Source organism: Phodopus roborovskii, unplaced genomic scaffold (assembly GCF_943737965.1).
Source record: "Phodopus roborovskii unplaced genomic scaffold, PHOROB, whole genome shotgun sequence".
NCBI classification, from domain to species: domain Eukaryota; kingdom Metazoa; phylum Chordata; class Mammalia; order Rodentia; family Cricetidae; genus Phodopus; species Phodopus roborovskii.
This window is the reverse complement of record NW_026125577.1, coordinates 2,114,154-2,133,481: the sequence shown is the minus strand read 5'-3', so window position 1 is coordinate 2,133,481 and position 19,328 is coordinate 2,114,154. Positions and strand designations below refer to the sequence as shown.

General features: G+C 43.5%; 1 protein-coding gene across 1 annotated transcript in view; it reads left to right on the top strand.

Moving 5' to 3' along the window:
• Positions 1-19,328, top strand: part of Vit (vitrin) — a 122,671-nt gene that overhangs the window by 79,181 nt on the left and 24,162 nt on the right. The window contains exons 7-9 of the mRNA XM_051177898.1: positions 1,982-2,167; positions 14,032-14,076; positions 15,641-15,703. Of these exons, the coding sequence (XP_051033855.1) occupies positions 1,982-2,167; positions 14,032-14,076; positions 15,641-15,703 (294 nt within the window). The remainder of the gene's footprint in view (positions 1-1,981; positions 2,168-14,031; positions 14,077-15,640; positions 15,704-19,328) is intronic.

Here is a 19,328-nt window from a genome sequence, read left to right as displayed (position 1 = left end):
AAGAGAAAAGAAGTAAAGAGACACAGAGACAGAGACAGAGGACAGAAGTGAAGAGGGGTGGGGAAGGGAGAGACAGAAAAAGTCCTGTCTGGCCCTTCAGGAACAGCAGGAAAGAGAGAGTGGAAGTGGGTGGAGTTTTTCTTTTAAAGGGCCAGGGTACATACACATGCCATGCCCAGGTGAGTGAGAGGCAGGGCCGGGTTTGCCTGGATTAAGACATATGTGCCTAAAATGTATCAACCCTGATCACAGTGAATACTAGAACCAGGATGTTATGGTGAGCTGAAAAATTCCCTTCAAAAAGATACTCAAAGCCGGATCACTGGAACCCAAGTGTGCTCTTCTATGAAGAGGAGCATTTTTGCCAATATAGTTAAGAGTCTTGGCAATGGATATTTACCATGGATTATCTGTGTGTACCCTAAATACAGTCATGTACATCTCCATAGAAAGAAAGCAGAGGAAAATTACTTCACACCCTGAGAAAAGAAGGTCATATGAAGACAGAACAGAGAAGAAAAAAATCAGGATACTAACTTTAACAACAGCCCCAGACCAATCCAGAAGAGTCTGGCTGATACATGAAACACACTACCCTCAGGCTTCCTTGAGGAAGCTCAGTACTGCCAAGGTCTTAGCCCTGGCCCAGGTGTCCTTACTTTGGAATCCTGGTGGTGTTGTTTGTTTGTTTGTTTGTTTGTGTTTTGGTTATTCAAGACAGGATTTCTCTGTATTGCTTTGGAGGATGGCCTCGAACTCAAAGAAATCCGCTTGCCTCTGCCTCCGGAGTGCTGGGATTAAAGGCTTGGTGTTGGTTGTTTTTTTTTTTTACTCCTCTTACTCTTTGGGGTACCTGCCACCCAGCTCCCAAATAAAACACACAGAGGCTGATTATTTCTTATAAATGCCTGGCCTTGGCTTGGCTTGTTTCTAGCCAGCTTTTCTTATCTTTTGCCTTTCTCTTACTTTGGTAATCTTTCACTCTTACTCCATGGTTGGCTGTGTGGTTGTGTGACCACTCCTAGCATCCTCTGTTCTTGTTCTATCTTGTTTCTCCTTTCTTCCCAGATTCCTTCTCCTATTTATTCTCTCTGCCTGCCAGCCCTGCTGCCTACCCTTTCTCCTGCCTCGATATTGGCCATTCAGCTCTTTATTAGGCCATCAGGTGTTTTAGACAGGCAAAGAAGCACAGCTTCACAGGGTTAAACAAATGCAAGATAACAAAAGTAACATACCTTAAAACAATATTCCATAACACCCTGGCCTCAAGAACCATAAGTAAATTAATCTCTGTTACTTTTAGCCACCAAGTTTAGGGTAATGTATGACAACACCAGAACACCAGATTCCCAGTTATAGAAGCATTAGTACTCCACTGGGTGCCCAGTAGCCACTGAGAACAGACCTAGAGCTGATGGGCTGGTCATGGGGTGGGAGAATGACTATTATGTCCCTCTACAGTCCTGGCCCAATGACTCCAAGATAGTCTCCAGCATCTATGGAGTACCCCCCCCCCTTTCCCTTAAGCCTTCATTGAGATTCTCTGAGCACTTGGAGCACTAACAAATTGAGACTTGCTTTGCAAGAAGCATCTGGAGCTTTGGATCAGTTCCCCATGCTCCGGAAATGACCCCCCACTCTGGCTTGAGAGATGGCTCAGTGTCTAAAAGCACCTGTTGCTCTTACAGAGTATCTGTATTCAATTCCCAGCACCCACGTCATTTGTAAGGCTACTTACAACCACCTTAACTCCAGCTCCAAGGGATCTGACTCTCAAGTGTGTTGTTTAATCTTTGGTTGTTGGTTGTCTTATTCCTCTGAAATTGCACAGGCTATTTATCTAGCTCCCACCCTCCACTACACTAGTACAGATCTCTTCTAAAAGCTGGTGGTGTTCAGTAAACATTTATTTGACTGTGGTCCTCTAAGTACTACAGGCTATTTTGTTGGCTCCATCCAACTCAATTCTGTTTTCTTACAGGTGAGGCCACAAAAACCTATGAGAAATTGTCTATTACAGGGACAACCACACAGCCTGTCACCCTGACCCAGGTTCTAGCTATCCCAGTAGCTGAGGCCACCCACAGAGCCACATCAAAGCCATTGGCAGCATCTGTAACCAGCAGCCCCAGACCCCAACCCGTGGGTCACAGGAGCCAGGAAATGGGTGAGTAAGTGGGCATGTATTGCTGTGTAGTATAGGAGCAGGTAGTATATCCTGAGAGGAACAACTTTGTTAGAAGCTGGTAGACAATGCCCAGCCCTTACCTTTTCAGCTAGTGATTAGAGAGCCAATGAGACCTTCACCAGGGCAAGAGGCTCAAAACACAACTATCGTTGCCATACTCATAAAGATAGGATGGTATGTGAAGCATTACCTTTACAAGATCACCATTCTCCCAAAAGTGTAGTTGAAAATGACAGTAGGTTTAACTCTTACCATTGCTGTGTTACTGGGGTTTGTTTGTTTCCTTAAACAATAAATGGCCCATGCCCAGAAGTCTTTAGATATTAAAAATAAAACTAAAAGAATCCCTTTAGGAAGTCAAAGAGCTAATCTCTTGCTTGTCATATAATACAATCTCGAGTTTCTACTCCCTGAGATAAAAGCACGTGTGTCCGTTCAAATAGTTTCCTGGCAAAGGGGATGGGAAATTGTGCAATGGGATCACTATTATCTCGGAAGGTTTCTCTGAATGTCCCTGTCTAGTGACACATTTTCCTCCTTGGAGAAAATTCCCAAGCCTTGTTTCCAGCCTTACCCCTAGTTTTCAATCATTATTGCCATGCAGCATGACCCTACCCTACTCTAGCAGAGCCCAGCCACCTGTCTACCCATCCTTTCATTGTCTACAGGAGAATTCTCACTCACAAGGCACTGGGCACTTTTCTAAGCAACTTACACATATTAACTTACTTTGTGAGGCAGAGCTATACAACTTCTAACTTGAATGGATCCATTGTTACCGTGAATGAACTAAGGGATAAGGTGACAAGGGACCAAACCCTAAGTCACACAGGAGAGGAAGCAGAGCAGAAATTCAAATGCCAACATCAGGAATCCCAGCCATCAGCAAATACATCAGCCACGGAGAGCCATACTTTATGAAGGGTGAAGTGGCAAGTTCAGAGACTGCTAGACTTCCCTACCAATCTTCCTTCAGTAATTAATAATAAATGTCAGGAAGCACTGTATCCATGTATTCCGTGGGCTGAGTATATCACATGCTTTCTGGTATTCTTGCAACTGATTCCACTGTAAACATTGTATTTTATAGATGCCTCATGGGAGAAGTTGGGACCTAAAGGTCCCAAGTCAGAAAATCATAAAAACAATTTTGTGAAGTTTGGAAACGCATCAGACATGCTCCCCATCCCATTCTACTCTTGTTCAACTGGACTAATATTAACAAGTTAATGACACCTGGCAACAAAAGAGACGTCGTAATCTATGGTGCTAGGTGACCAGGGCTCACAGGAGTCCCCAGAGCAAGAGCTTGCACTTTATTATATCCCAAGCTCTTGGCTTTTGATCCCTTCATTCTTTCAAATACATTGAGTATCTGAATCTGCTGTCATCTCTCCCAGACAGCTTCAGTTCTTATGCAACAGAGAACAGTGACTCGTGGCTTATTTACTTGCCTTCTACTGGCAGCTTGGGAATCTTGATGCCAATTTGGTGGAAAACTCCTCAAAAAAAAAAAAAAAACCCTGAAGCTATGATTCCCTATCTGGCAAAGCTTTGCTATTCCTGTCTTTGGGACAGGGGATTTGGACAGCAGCCTCCCAGCCCATCAGTGTTCCCCTTTCTTACTCACACAGCACCCGCTTCCATGCAACCCACGCACTGCTGGACACATCCTTGGAGAGAGAGATGCAGCAGGTGCCATAGTCATTAAGACAGGAGCCCAAGTAGGCAGAGAAGGAGGAGTTCTTAACTACAGCATTGCCCACTCAAAGGCATTCTGTGTGCACAAGAAGAAGCAGATGTAGATGTCCAAATGCATTTGTCCATTTAAAATAATGGTTGTATTAAGACACTCTTCACATCCCATATAATTCTCCTATTTAGAGTTCTTATTTGGGGGTTTAGTATATCCATAGTTACATGGCCATCGCCACAATCAAATTCTAGAATGTTTTTATCACTCCCAAAGAAACCCCATCTCTATGAGCCTGAACCTGAGCTACCACCCTGTTGGTCCTATGGATCATGATCCCTTTGTGAACCAAACAATCCTTTCACAGGGGTCTCCTAAGACCATTTGGAAAACACATATATTTAAATTACTATTCATAAGAGTAGAAAAATTACATTTATTAAGTAACAAAGAAAATAATTTTATAGATGGGGTCACCACCACATGAAGAACTGTATTAAAGGGTCACAGCATTAGGAGGGTTGAGAACCACTGTCCTAGATAAATATCTATCTTCTTTTATGAATGACCCTCTTTAAAAAATTATAGAAGCATGAGAATTTTACTATGTAACTTGACTCCACAGTTCTCAATGTTAACTACGTAGATAATACACCCTGTTATGACATCAAGTGATTGAAGCCCATGTCCCTTGCCATTGTTCAGTAGTACCTCCAGGAAGATGGTCTATGAACTTGATCATTAATGGTAATTTAAATTGCCTTGTGTCATTTTATAAAATGTGCTTAATGTGATATCATATGATAAAGTGGGCTATTGATGGAACTCAGTGAGGCTCCTTGTTCCATACCCAACACTATGTATGCCTTTCTTGAAGCTATGCATATTGGCTGTGTTATTTTAATCCAACATGAAATAACATTTAGTAGATAAATAACTACATTTAAGTTCAAACAAGCTGCAATATTCTGCCAACAATAAAAAAACACTTCTCACAGTGTTGACAGACAAGTCAGTTGTTACTGTGTTTTCCCCTTTAGTATGTGTGATTTAAACAGAGAGATGCTAGAAGTGGGTGTGGCTGGGATGTTCGAGCAAAACCTAATCCGTTTAAGAAATATTTATTGAATGCCTACAGTGTGTCATCAGACAACATTCTAAGATAGAACAGTGACTATCCCACCCCAATGCACCAAGAGCCATGGCTGATCCCTTCAGCGTAGGAATAAGGCTGTTTTCATGAGAGAGTCCAAAGATCACCCACAGTTATCCTTAGAAAAGATGCAAAGATGATAGACAAGCTGGGTCAGCTTGGAGTTCTCACATTTAGAAGGTAGAGCGGCAGCTTTCGGCATTATTTTCCCGGTCAGGTTAACTTTACGAAGAACTGTGGTAGCCTCTGCGGTGTAGCATTAAATGTATGCACAGTACAGATAGACCAGAGGGGTAGAAGAGCGCCACCTAGTGACAAGGTAGAGAAATGGCAGAGCCATTCATTTGCCCTCCAGCCCTAGGCCAGGACTGGAAAGAGTTGGCAGACCTGGGCAAAAGGAGACTGGTATCTTCCAGTGCACTCCCTTCACACGCCATTTCCCTCCCCACCAGTATTTCTGTCACCTGTGGAAGGTTTTCTTTCTTAAGGTATCGGAAGAAGGTTTTTCTTAAAATACAATCTTTCAAAAGACAAGCCTTCCAAAAGAAAAAATGGAGAAAGACTATGCCCAGGCAAACTATAGCAGAGCTACAAATGGCCAATAAATGTATTTTTAAAAAGATATTTAAGCCAGGTGGTGGTGGCACACACCTTTAATCCCAGCACTTGGGAGGATGAGGTAGGCACATCTTTGTGAGTTCGAAGCCAGCCTTGTCTACAGAGTGAGTTCCAGGACAGCCAGGGCTACACAGAGAAACCCAAGCTTGAAAAACCAATACCAAACCAAAGAAACACACACAATTCGTACTGCAAACTGAACTACACAGTTTTGGCAAGAGTGTGGAGAAATAACTAGATTCACTATGAATGAATTATCTGATGGTAGGGAGAATGGTCATGGAATGTGTTCTTGTAAAGGGAAATGAAGATCTACTTGACCTAGAAGGAAGGGTAAAGTGCCCATCCAGCTTCTCAGATGAGCTGCATGTACCCAACCAAATACTCTTCAGCCATAAAGAAAAAAAATGCAATTATGGCATTTTCAAGAATAGAGGGAAGTAGAGATCACTACTTTATAAGAAATAAGGCAGAGTCCAAAAGAGACTATCCAATGTTTTCTCTCATATGTGGAATCTCTCTCTCTCTCCCTCCCTCTCTCTCTCTCTCTGTGTGTGTGTGTGTGTGTGTGTGTGTACATGTGCACGTAAGAGAGAGAAAGAGTAAGAGAGGGAGGGAGAGAGATGCAAGTAGAACAGGGACTAAGAAAGAAGGGGGTCTGAAAAAGTGGAGGACAACAGCAGAACAAAGAGGGGAGGGGCTGGAGTATATGTGACATAAAAAGGGGGAGGATTATTTGGGGGTGCAATTAAGGAAAGGGACCCTCAAGAGGGGAAGGGACATGGGGGAAGGAAGTGAATAGGAGAATAATATAATGCGGTGTATGTATAAAACGTCATCATGAAACCCATGATATGCATGCTAACCTTAAAAATTAATAAAGAAAAATAGTAAAGCTGATATGCATGGGTGCTGGCTGGCATGAGAAGAATGTCCTGTGGTAGGTTGCCCAGTCAAAGAAGAGAGCTACATCATGGGCTTCCAGCCTGGTCCTGCAATTGTGTGTTATGCGTGAGAACAGGTGCATAGAACAAGGACTGTATTTCTGCATATCAAAATCGGAGACCAGCAAATGATGGCTGGTTGCCATACATAGTATATAGAGAAAACTGCTTTTCAGTGAACCCAGGTCACTTTTATGAATTGTATGGATAATAAGTCTGCTTTAAGTTCATGTCACCTAGACGAAACACAGACAAAAGGAGAAAAATCCACTGTGAAGAGTCCTAAAAGAATTAAAATCTTCCTGTTATTGTCTATGAAACGTGGTCTTTCCCTCAGGTAACTTTTTTCCCAACAGGGCTCTGTGTTTCTCTTTGCAAACCCCTCCATCTCTTATCTCCCTTGTAAAGCCTTCCTTTAAGAAAGCTGCCCAGTAAGCAATGAATGCTGAGATATGCTTGACTCTCTCCCAGAGTAATCAAAGCTACCCCATTGGATGCCTCTAAACATAACAGAAAGCTAGTGCTATTTGTATGAATTCCATGTTTATGCAGCTTAGGCAGATTGTTAAATGCTAAATGACATTTCTGTTGAAGGATTACCTTAACCTCCCTATAAGTGGCATAGTTGAGAGGAATTATGTTTGAGAACAATGAAATTTAAGAAATATGGCTCTTACAAATGAGGAACTTTACCTTTGCCATAAAATACAAGGGTGTTTAGTGCCTGGAATGTTCAGTCACTGTTCTAAATTCAGCCTACTTTATTTATTTGTCTATTTACTTATTTATATATTTGTTTATTATCTACTTATTTATCTTCCATTCCAATGCCTCCCCCAGGGCAGGTTCAGACAGCACAAAGGCTTTGCCTTGGTTCTGACCTCAGTCTGGGCTTGCTAGATTGAGTCATGGAAAGAATGAGAACAGCTAAATTCCCATTCAGGCTCTGACCAGTACAGCTGTGATTTCAGATCTGTGGTCCCCCACCACCTACGTAAGCAGCTGACACAGGCCTGGCTCCTGTCCAGGTGAGAGCTTCAGACATCTTCCTCATTGCTACTCTGCACAGTTCTAACTGCCCAAATCCTCACTATTCAATCTGGAGCAAATGGACCAGCCTTAAACCAGTTGGGCCAACAGAATGCACTGCCCTCAGGCCCAAACTTGTGAAGAAATCTGTAAGGGAAGTGAGGAAGCCATCAAGTAACCCCAGCCTTTGCCCAATCTTCCTTTCCCAGGGGCGATTTCGTACAGGTTTCGTTAGCAGTTTCTAAGGGTTCAGTCACCTGGCCCTCAGGAGCCTGAAAGAGATGCTGTCTGGGGAAACTCATTTAAAAGATCAAGGGAAATCTTTATCATCTCCCAAGAAATGGCAGAGCACTTCTTGCTTGGGGACATCTGTTATGCTTGAGGGAGAGAAACGCATTCCCTCCCAGGGGAGCGACTCTGAATTACCACATCAGGGCTCAACTCTCTTCACTGCCATGCAGCCTTCAGTGATTTGGTGCTGCAACAGAAGCTTCAGCAAGCAGGTCTCTGCCACACTCCTGGGGGTCACAGAGAGGGAAGGGACAGGTGCTTCCCATGAGCTCGCACCAGACCTACTCTGAGCTGATGGACTGACCAAGAACTATGTTATTCCCTTTGAGGCCACGTGGCATGAGGACTACAGGTCAGGACTGCCATGAAGAGGTGTTTTTGTACCTCCTTCCTGGTGTCTGTGTTGTTTGTTTGTTTGTATGGTATAAGTGACTAACCTGCATGTATGTATGTGTGTCACCAGTGTGATTGGTGCCTACTGAGGTCAGAAGAAGGTGTTGCATCTGCTGGAACTGGAGTTGTGTATGGTTGTGGGCTGCTCTTTTATCTTTGGCACAGTGGCTGTGCCTTAATCTACTGTCAGCAATTGTGACTCCCGCAATTATAGGTCTTCTTCTCTGGCAGCAGCCTAGCCACTCAGGCTGTAACCTGGTGGGAATTCTTTACTCACAGGCCCTGGCTCTGCTGCAGCTTTAACTAAATCTCTATTGTTCTGTTCATAAATAAAACTCAGAGACTCAAAGGCTGGGGTGAAAACCTGCTAGCTCAGAGAGGTTGAGTAGCTCCTACCTAACCTTCTCTCCTTGCTGACATCTCCCAAAAAGCCTGTGCTTGCTGCTCCTCCAAAACAGAAAAGGCCTCGACACTCAAAACCCCTCCCTACTACTTCCCATATCTTTCCATCTCTCCCAGATGCCCTCTACTGTTCTGTGATGACTTTTTGTCAACTAGTTACTGATTCAGCCTCCTGACCCAAGGTTAATTTTACCTTAGGTAAACTTAGAGTTTACCTACCTTTACAAACTTAGAGTTCACAGTGGGCCATCATGTGAATTCTGGGAATCGAATTACCCCCATCTGCTCCTTTTCAAGAATGAGTGCTCCTGACTGTTAAGAAAAGAGAGTAAGATCTAACCTGCTTCTCTCACCTCCCTATCAGGGTTAACTGGGTTTTCATAAACTGCACAACACCTTTGCCAATGTTTTCTCTGTCATCTTGGCTTCAGAGCCACAACTAGCCAAGCCATAGGCTATTCTCTCCTCCTGTTCCCATGACCAACATCTCTGTTTCCTCTGCATCCCCCAGGGGTGGGTGGAGCCAACCACAGATTGCAGAACCAGAGCCACTCTCAACAGGTCATAAAATAAAAGAAGAAAGCTGCTTGTTGTGTAGATCTGCTAAGCCTGAAGAATCCCCATGGGTACCCAAAGGCAGGGTCCAAGAGATGCCTACCAGAAGTCTATAGCAGTCTGGACAAGTTGCTTGCTGCTTCTAGTTTTGCATCCTACAAATGTACTTCCATAGTCACCCTTGGTTCCTCCAGCTCAACTCCTGGCCATCAGAGTTTGGGGGGGGGCATATCAAGTCATTTTGACCTTCAAGAATATCATTGTCTGCACATGGTAAGACAAAAACAAAGCTTTAATCAGTCAGAGGCCCACGGACTTCTATTACCTTAAGTCCCCTCCGGAAGATTTCCCACCTAAGCAATCTCTCCAGGTTGGCCTTTTGGATAAAGTGCAAATCCAAGATGCACCACATGAATCAGACATGACTGGGAGTGGGTGGCAACAAGGATGTGTTTCCAGTCTCCAACCCCCGTTTTTGTTTTACAGCCTGACCACCTTAGGGTTGATTTGAGGTTCTGTTCTACTGAATGCATTTGGCCTTGTTCCTTTTTTTATAACTAAATCATCTTCTAGTTCTTTTGTTCCACATGTCTCCACGTTCTCTCCAGTCTCTTTCGTGTTCTAAGACTTGGACCCACAAAATGTCTTTAGCTTCCTTCTAACCCCACGTTCTGTCCATTTCCACAGTTCTTTTCCTTCTCATCAGTTAGCCTAGTTAGCTTTAACTGTCAACGTGGCTCAGCCTAGACTCATCTAAGAATCTCAAATGAAGGGGTACCTGGGTCATATTACCTGTGACCATGTCTGTAGAAGACTGTATTGATTTTTAATTAATGTAGGAGGTTCCTGTCTACCATGAGCAGCAACATTCCCTTGTCTTATAGTCCTGGGCTATAAGAAGGCTAGCTAAGCATGAGCCTGGATGCATCATCCTTCCTTGCTTTCTGCTTTGAAGCTCCTACTTGAGTTCCTGCCCTGACTTCCCTCAATGATAGTCTACAACTAGAAAGTGTAAGATAAACAAACCTTTTCCTCACAAGGGTTGTGTTTGGTCAGAGTATTGTATCATAGCAACAGAAAGAAAACTAGAGTACCATCATCCCCCACAACTGCTCTGAGCCACTCAGACCCTCCCAAGAATTCTCAGCATGTCCTTGCCTGGGGTCACTCTCCCCACCCAAAGACGCACAGAGATGGATAGTCATGGAATCTCGCAAAAGATCCTGCAGGGAGAGGGATGGGGAGCATGACAACTATCTGTACACACTGAGTAAAGGCAGGTAAGTACATCCGGGGCTGTTAGGTCTCCAACTAGCTCTCACCTCCAGTAGACTCATACATGTCAAGCAAGCTGCCCAGTTCCTCATCCATAAAACTGTCAGATCCTGGAATTACAACAAGTTGCATGGAATGCATCTGCTCCAAGGCCCTCACAAGCAATGACCCTCCTCCCAAGCAAAATCCCTTTAAGGTACTCAGTAACCAGAGAAAAGCTGAGCCTCTGAGTGTCTCCCAAGTCTGTGAACCTCATCCTAATGTCTCATTGTTCCTGGGGTTAATTTCTCCAGTTCCTCCAACCTGTCCCTCTGTCACTTGGCAGTACATTGTGCAGCACTGCACCCAGAGCAGAACACAAGGCTTGTGTCTGAGAATTACTGCTCCTTCGAAAATAGTGCTGGCTCCAACCAGGTGAGCTCTGCCTCACAATTGCTTCCTCTCCTACAGAACCTGCAACTGCTTGAGTCCTTCAAGTCTTTTGTTCTACTGCTTCTAGAATAAGCAGGTCACCTGAACCCTTTCTATGCATATCTGAGTATGTATACCCAGGTCAGAACATCAAGCATGGCCCAGGGGCTCTGTTTTATTTAATTCAGTTTCTCTGGCCTGGAAACCTAAGTACAGAATTAGTGTTTCCATGAAAAAAAGGTTTCCACATCCCAAATAAATACCTCACAGTGTGTGTTGGAGGGTATCCCATTTGTAAACCTGGGGCCATTGATGCTTCACTGGCATGAACTCATGCCCAGGGCCAGGAAATGTCCCCAGTGGTTTCTAAAAGTGCCTTTGCAATAGGCTGCTGCCATACCAATGCCTTGGGCACAGCTCTGGCCTCTGTTCTCTTAGCACTTCCTGTGTGGGTACAGCAAGAAAAAGTCTAAGAAAAGTGTGCTGCCCTTTTGCCCTAGGGACAGGAGGCTGCTAGCATCACTTAGTTCTGAAGGCCTGCTACACTGTCAAACTTCTACTTCCTCCTCCAGACTGCACCAGGGACTCACAGGGAGGAACTTGGAGGTTGTCTGGCCACCTGAGCTTCAGTCCCATAAAACTTTATAGCCCAGATGGCTACATGTTGCAGCTCCCTTTTGGGTCTTATGTTAGTGACTTCCAGATGTGCAGGGGAACAGAAGGCTCTGAAAGCTGCCTCAGTACCACATGGAGTCAGGGAGGCAGGGATCATCATCCCAGGTCCTTTAAAAGACTTAACTACATTAGCAGGAGTTATAGGTGATAGTGCCATACCAAGTTTTTCTGTGGTGTAATCAGATGGATGGATATTTAAATGGGTAGATAGATAGACTAATAGACCAATTGATAGATGCATAGATGGTTGAAAGGATGGATGAATGGATGATAAATAGATAGATAGATGAATTATTAGATATATATTGATAGATGTGTGGATGAATGGATGGATTAATAGATTGATGTATGGACGTTTGGATGGATCTATGGATGTATGGATGGATGGATAGATAGATAGATAGATAGATAGATAGATAGATAGATAGATAGATAGATGAATTAATGGATATATATTGATAGATGTATGGTATATGTACATATGGATGGATGGATGTGTAGATGGGTATATAAAGGGAGATTAAGTTCAGTCTCAGGAGCCTGCTGACCTGGGCTCAAAGTTCAACCAAGGCAATTTTTTGTGTGTGTGTTCCAGTTTTCTCATGTGCAAAGTGGAGTCATAGCTGTACCTAATTCAAGCTCAATGTGACTTAACTACTTTCAAAGTGCTTCTACTGCCAGTGAGGGACCTCTGGGTAAATGTTAATGGTTTCTGAGTGTTCTTCCCACTGGCATTCTGTCAGATCATAACCCTTTCCTTAGATCTAACTCTGTGAGATGGCCAACCAAAGATGGTCACCAAGATGTTCCCTGCTTTGTTGAGTGCCTTACACTTTTCAGAGTGACTGTATGTGCACGTATCTCCTCCGAGTCTTCCCCGGGTGAATCAGGGCAGGAAAATTCCTCATGACATCACAGGAGAAGACTGTAGGTGAACTGTGGACAAGTGGGTGAGGCATGCCCTGCCTACTCTTGGCAGCCCCAGGATGGTTTTCCAACTTCTTTTTTCCTATGCCACCTTGTCCCTCCTTGACACCTGAACACACTTGCTTCTCATTACCACCAAGTCTAAAATGCATAAAGTCTCAGCTGTCTAAATATTTTTCAGGCCCTGGCTATTAAATGAATGGGAATTTGTTCAGATTTGTCCCCAGCAAGATTAAAGTGGCATTGACAGACTTTGGGGACCAAAGTAAGAACCTGGGATCACTAAAGCCATCATGTTTTTAGCCTTCATGTGGAGGAAAATTTAAATACTTAAAACAAAATAGCTTTGTAAGTACTTGGGAGGGGGTGGACAGGAGCCACAAGCATCTTTTTAGAAAGGATCATAGCACAGTGCTGATTTTCACCAGCAGGTGGCACTGGAGTAATAAGGGTAAAGCAACACCAAAGATCATTATGAAGGTCGTGGTGACAATCCCATCCAACCTAGTTAAAGCTCACAGAGGGTGCTACTGACTTACTCAAAGTCAGTAGTGCCAGAACCAGGTTAATCCAAGTATTACCAATAAAGGATGTACACGGATGTTTAACCTTTTTAAAATTCCCTGGCCTCTTGGAATGAAGAAAAAGATAACCCTCCATTTGAGTGATTTAGTAGTTCCAAACTCAGTGGGACAGGTAGTCTTTAGGAGACAAAAGCTGTTTATACCCTTAAGATCTCTGGGAAGGGTACACAAGGGATAAGGGGAATAGAAAATAAGCCATCTTTGTGTTGTGAGGATTTCCAACATGTTTCCACTTCACAGCAAGAGAACCCAAGCACTGTTTCTTTGCTCTGATTGAGGCATACAGGGAGAGAAAACTCTGAAACTGATGGAGAGGGCCAGCCTTGGAAAATAATCCAAACAGGTGGAATGGGCATAATTAAAATGGTATTGTGCAAATATTGAATAGTTAGTAAGTGTGGATGAGTGGGTGGGTAGAAAGATGGCTAGATGACTTGAATGGTGAGGGAAATGTTTAGCTCAAAATACTTCAGATGGCTACAGGGAAAATAATCCCATGTTCTCAGTAATCTAAGACAATGTTAACATACACTGCTTTGTCTGGGTGGGTAGTAACTTGGCCTCCAGAAGCATTCAAGGACCAACCAGCAACTAACATAGCAGGGACTGTATAGAAGGATGTTGGGGTGTTTTTGATGAGATGAGCTTTTCGGGAATCCCGGGGTTCCTTGTACTCTGTGCCTCTTGGTGTGGAGAAAATGAAGTGTGTGCCTTTGGTTTTAAGAGTCCCACATGGGTGGAGCATCATAAGGATTGCATGTTGCATTCTCCAAAACCCTGGTCCTGTCTTCCACCTGGAACCTTCTGCCTAGGATGCTGGAAAGTGACATCCTTGAGGTTCACTTGAGACAGTTTCGGTTTTAGTAAGTTTGTTTCTTTTTCTCAAAATTCAGGAGAGATGAGTGTGTGGAAGCCTGGACCAGTCCTTTCAGATTCAGGTAAGTAAGTATCCAGTTGAGCTCTCAAACCCAGCCAGGTGGAGATACAGCACTCTAGAATAAGGACAGACAGACTGACAGTCCAGGTGGTGGCTCAGGCTTCCTTTGGGGACCTTCAGGTCCAGGCTTGGGCCCTTTCAAACTTTCCTAGGATGCTTGGGGCAACGTTGGTTCTTCAAACAGGAGATAGAAAACCTGGAGGAAGTGAGTTCACTGTGAGATGAGTTTGGACCCTCATTGCTTCCAACAGCATGCACAGTAGTTCCTACTTCAGTCTCCTTTGAAAATGGCATTGAGAAGGCTGCCTGGTGCACTCAGGAGGCTGAAGCAGGTGAATCTCTTGTGAGTTTGAGGGCAGGATGGTCTACTTAGTGAGCTCCAGGCCAGCACAGCTCCATATTGAGACCAGTTTACAAAACCAACAAACAAATAGAAAGTAAAAAGAAAATTGTATGAGGTTTTTCCATTCTCATCAAGGGTGTGTGTGTCCGTCCTGCATTGTTTAGCACATTAAATGTTTGACACTCTAACAAGGCACTTCTGTTCTTGGGAGGAAGTGAGATTTTACTGGCAAGGGGAGACAGGGATAGGAAAGTCAAACCTCTGAACCTGCCTGCCTCCACTCCCACTACCACCCCCACACAATGAAGAACTTTGAGATGTGTCCCTGGGAGGCATCTGGCTGAGAAATACTGTTGAACACCCAAAACAAAATCTCCAAATGATGTGATGAAGTGGGGCAGGCTGGCTGACCTTTCATAGGAAGATGAAATCATGTGCTTTGCAAACTGGCAGGGGGTGGGGGGAGCACACCGCAATAGCTAAGAGCAAAGAGAGACTGAAACCCACACCTGCCTCCTCTGCCATAAATTTCTAGAACTGCTAGGCATCCTGAAAACTGGGAGACCTATTTCCTGCACATGTTTACTGTCTCTGAGAAACCCAGTGGTCACAGTCATCCCAACAGATTCGCACTTATTATATCTGCCTAGCTGAAGCCCATCTTCCACACAGCCTTTCTAAGTATGTGCATCTTGTCCCTCTGCCCCTAACCTTATAGTGCTGGGGGAGAGACTCTGTCTTCCCTGCCCTTCTATTTGAGTTATGTTCCACTCCAGTACACACACAGCCTTTTCTAGATTGCCCTGCACATGTCTAATTCATCCTTGTTTAGTGCCTATATCACCAAAATTTGGTCAAGGACCTACGTGTAGTGAACATAGTAAAGGTTTGGATGAGCCAGATTCATTTCCTGACCTCAACATATTCAGAATTTTAGAGATGACAATTTACACCAGCATGTCTATAATGTTTTCACATAAATAAATCAGGACTTCGGACGAGTTAAAATGAGAACAGAACAAGGTTTTCTGAACATCCAACAGAGTACCCTTGGGCAGGCTGTCAGTACTTATTTTTCTCAGGATGGGGCAAGTAAGGAAAAGAGGCAGCTACAAGCCAAGCCCTAGAGCTGGGTATGAATATCCACTCTGTCCTCATCTCTGGGGTCAGGCCAGGTGTTCCTATGCTTGGAAGTCCCAACAACTTTAACTTCTCTTTCCAGGATTTGTGCCAAAAGAAGAACTCAGCACACAGTCTTCAGAGCCAGTGTCCCAGGGAGATCCAAGTGAGTTAAGTAGCAGCTAGAAACTCAGGATGGTTTTACCAACCCATCAGTGTTCTCCCCTGCCCACTCACTTCCATTCAGATCCACTGTCTCCTACTGCAGATCGCCTTTATCTCCTATCTTCTGATACTTTGTTCTAAAGAAAAAGGAGGGCTTCTGAAGGATTTAAAGTATATGTATGAGGGGAGAGGATAGAGTTTTTCTTATATCTCTATGGCAACAGGGTGAAGAATGGGAAGGGATGGGGAGCAAGAATTGTCAGGCTGGTCTGCAGGGGCAGGGTTACCATGGAGGTAATAGAAGCCAGGCCTCGGAGTTAGACCCAGAAATGAGAGAAATGGGCATATTCAAGAAATATAGAAAAGGGGTAGGGTAAAAGAGACAAGACAGTTGGAAATGACATCATCAGGACTCCAGGGACAACTTAGCTGGTAAAGGCACTTTTGCCAAGCCTGGCCTCTATCCATCTGGAAAGAGAAAACCAACCCCCACAGGTTATCCTCTGACCTACACACTTATGCCATGGCATGTATGTGTCCCCCCAAAAAAACACACACACACACTGAGAAAACACGGATGTAGTGTAAATGTTAAGAAAATGACTTGTGCAACTGGGTAGGTGGTACTGAAGTGAAGTACACAGGATGGAGGGGCTTGGGGACAGGAGATTCTTTATGTCCATCATTTGCTGTGAGACAATAGCAAGATCTGACACTTGGATAGAATAGAACACCCCAGTCAGAAATTCAGAGTTGGGGACAAGATGACAGTAAGTATAGACACATTCCTCACCAAATTAAAAAGAAAGGGAATGTTAAATGGATATTAAAATTTAAACGAAGGTTTGGAGTTGGGAGAGTATCATGAAGGTATTAAATGGGATGTAAATGAGACAGAAAAAGAAATAGAGGAGTCATATATGATGAGTGACACTCGGCAGGGAAGAAGACACTCAGGAATCGCACAAAGGAGGGACTAGAGGAAGAAGAAACACAGAGAAGTGTGGTGTCTTGCAACATACCAAAAGAAAGCACTTGCAAGCCCTCCTAAAACTATTACCACCAGTGGAGTGTCTCAACTCTGCTGTGTGTAAGAAATATCTGTGGGTAATTTTTAGACTAACAGTGCCCGTTTTTTTTTTCCTAGTATCAATTGTGTCAGTCTCTCACCAGACCTTGCTACTCCCAGTATAGTCAGAGGACCAATAGCATCAGCAAGTTGCCCAAGGAACTTGAAACAAATGTAGAGGAAGAGCCCCAACCCCAGACCTACTGATTCTACAGCCAAAGTTACTAGTGGCCCTTGAGAGTAGCTTGCAGGGTAATTTGTGGAAACTGCATACACACCTGTGACCTGTGCATGCTCTGATATTATCCAAAGTTACAAAATATGGACCTGATGTACTATATAGCACAATGCATGAGTTCATCTACAGAACTGCACCATGCGGAACTGTATTGCAAAATTATGAAAACGATGCATTGATTCTTATAGACACTGCATCTGACTTTCCTCCCTCACCCTGAACCTTTCCTATGATCACTAATACTGAGTACCCCATGACACAACTCTACCCATTGGCACTGGTGTCATCTCCAAATCAGTATGCTGTCATTTCCATAGAAGAGACCCATATATACCTTGAGGTGAAAGCATAGCCATTAAGAGATCCTGGGAATTTGGAGACAGGGGTTTTTGCTTCGATAATAGTGTGATTGCCTAGAACATGCAATAAGGCTTTGTGCTTGGTCCCAGTGATGATTAAATGAATTTTTAAAACAAAATCTTGGGATGGGTAACAAAGGTGACTTCCCCATCATTCATCAGCAATCAGGCCAGAAGTCCAAGAGAACTAATCGGACAAATTGCTTGCTGTAAAAACAAACACATTGTTCCTGAAGCATAGTTTAACATGTAAGAAATGAGCAAGAACTGTCCTTGAGGGACCAAAACAGATGGTCTAGTCTTTCCTAGACTAGATTTTCCTTTCTTAAAAGGCAATATTGAATTAATATGCTGGCGTCTGGAAGGATAACCTTTGTTCTGGAATGCTTCTCAAGCTCGGGGGTCATATTTAAAGGCAAACCTGACTCTGTACCTTTGAATCCCAGGAGTCCATAGTTTCTGCAAACTGTGTTAGGGAATCTGAAAGCCCTGAAAAACATTACTGCCACCTGCTGGCAACAATTCACGGCAAGACCTAGAAAAACACCCGTTGGCCATTTGGGGAGACCTTACAGCAATTCTGCCTGTCTTCTGCTTCATCCCTGTCTTTAGCAAAGTCTTTAAACCAAATTTTTATTGCATTGTTTCCTTCCATCTTCATCTCAAGGGTAACGCTTGGCTATAGGCAACATGGGAGAAAGCCAATTGGACAAGGAAGGCACTTCAGACTTGTTGCAAAAGAGCTGAGACTTGATGAAGAGTTGCGATACAAAATAGATGGAGCAGAGGCAGACAAGCATCCCTATGGTGTTCCCAAGACCTACTCTGGTTTCTACAGACATTTCATCACATTCTCTGATTCAACTTTTTTCCATCCAATTCTGCATCATGCTTGCTTGTTGCTTCGAAGTTTGTTAGCTCCCAAGCATTTGGTGTTTCCAACAACTCCTTCTTGTCTACAGCGCCTTTGTTAACGGAGGGCAGGAAATGCCAGCTCAAAGAAGCCATGTGTTCTTTATAGAGAACATGGTGGTCATTAGGAACATGCAGGCTTGCCTGTGCAGTTTCTCCGCCAACCACAAGGGGGTGCTGGCCCTCGGGTGTTCTTGGATGCTCAACATTATTCTGGTTCTCTGTAGAGTGGTTTGTTTGTTTTAATACTCTTGTCTCCCCACATGCAACCATTCAATAATTCGTCCTTAATTTTTTATTCATGTCAATGCTGTATGGACTCCCAGTAAGGGCCCCAGCTCAGCTCTTACCATACTAAGTCAGTACCACCGGAGACAGTAACAAACATGGGTTTGTTAGCCCGAGCAGCACTGACAGGTTGAATCCAGCCTGCAGCCCCGCCATCCCTTCTATCTCCCGCACAGTAGATCTTCCTTACCTGTGGTTCTCTTTTCCACAGTATTGATTACCCATCGTCACCCACCATCTGAAAATATTAAATGGAAAGTTCCAGAAATAAATAATCCCAAGTTTTGAATGCAGTATATTATTGTAATTATTCTGCTTTTTTATTAGTTACTGTTAGTCTCTTAGGGTGTGTATCTTATGAATTAAACTCTATATATAGTTTACATATAAATGTATGTGGTTTAATCCATATTATATATTCATAATGTGTTATATATAGTTTAATTCATAAATTATGTTTATATATAAGCTATATATAATTTAATTCATAGCAGTGAATATATATCACATAGATACCTCATATGTATACATATATATTCATGCCTACATACACACATATTTACGCAACATATATATATATATATACATATACATACATACATACATATATGAAAACAAAACAAAATGTATACATGGTTCGATTCTGCCTGAGGATTCAGACAACCTCTGTATTTCTTAGAACCCAACCTCAAGGGACAAAGGAACATTCTAACCCTGAACATCTACCCTACTCTTTTCACGATAGAAACGGGGTGGGATC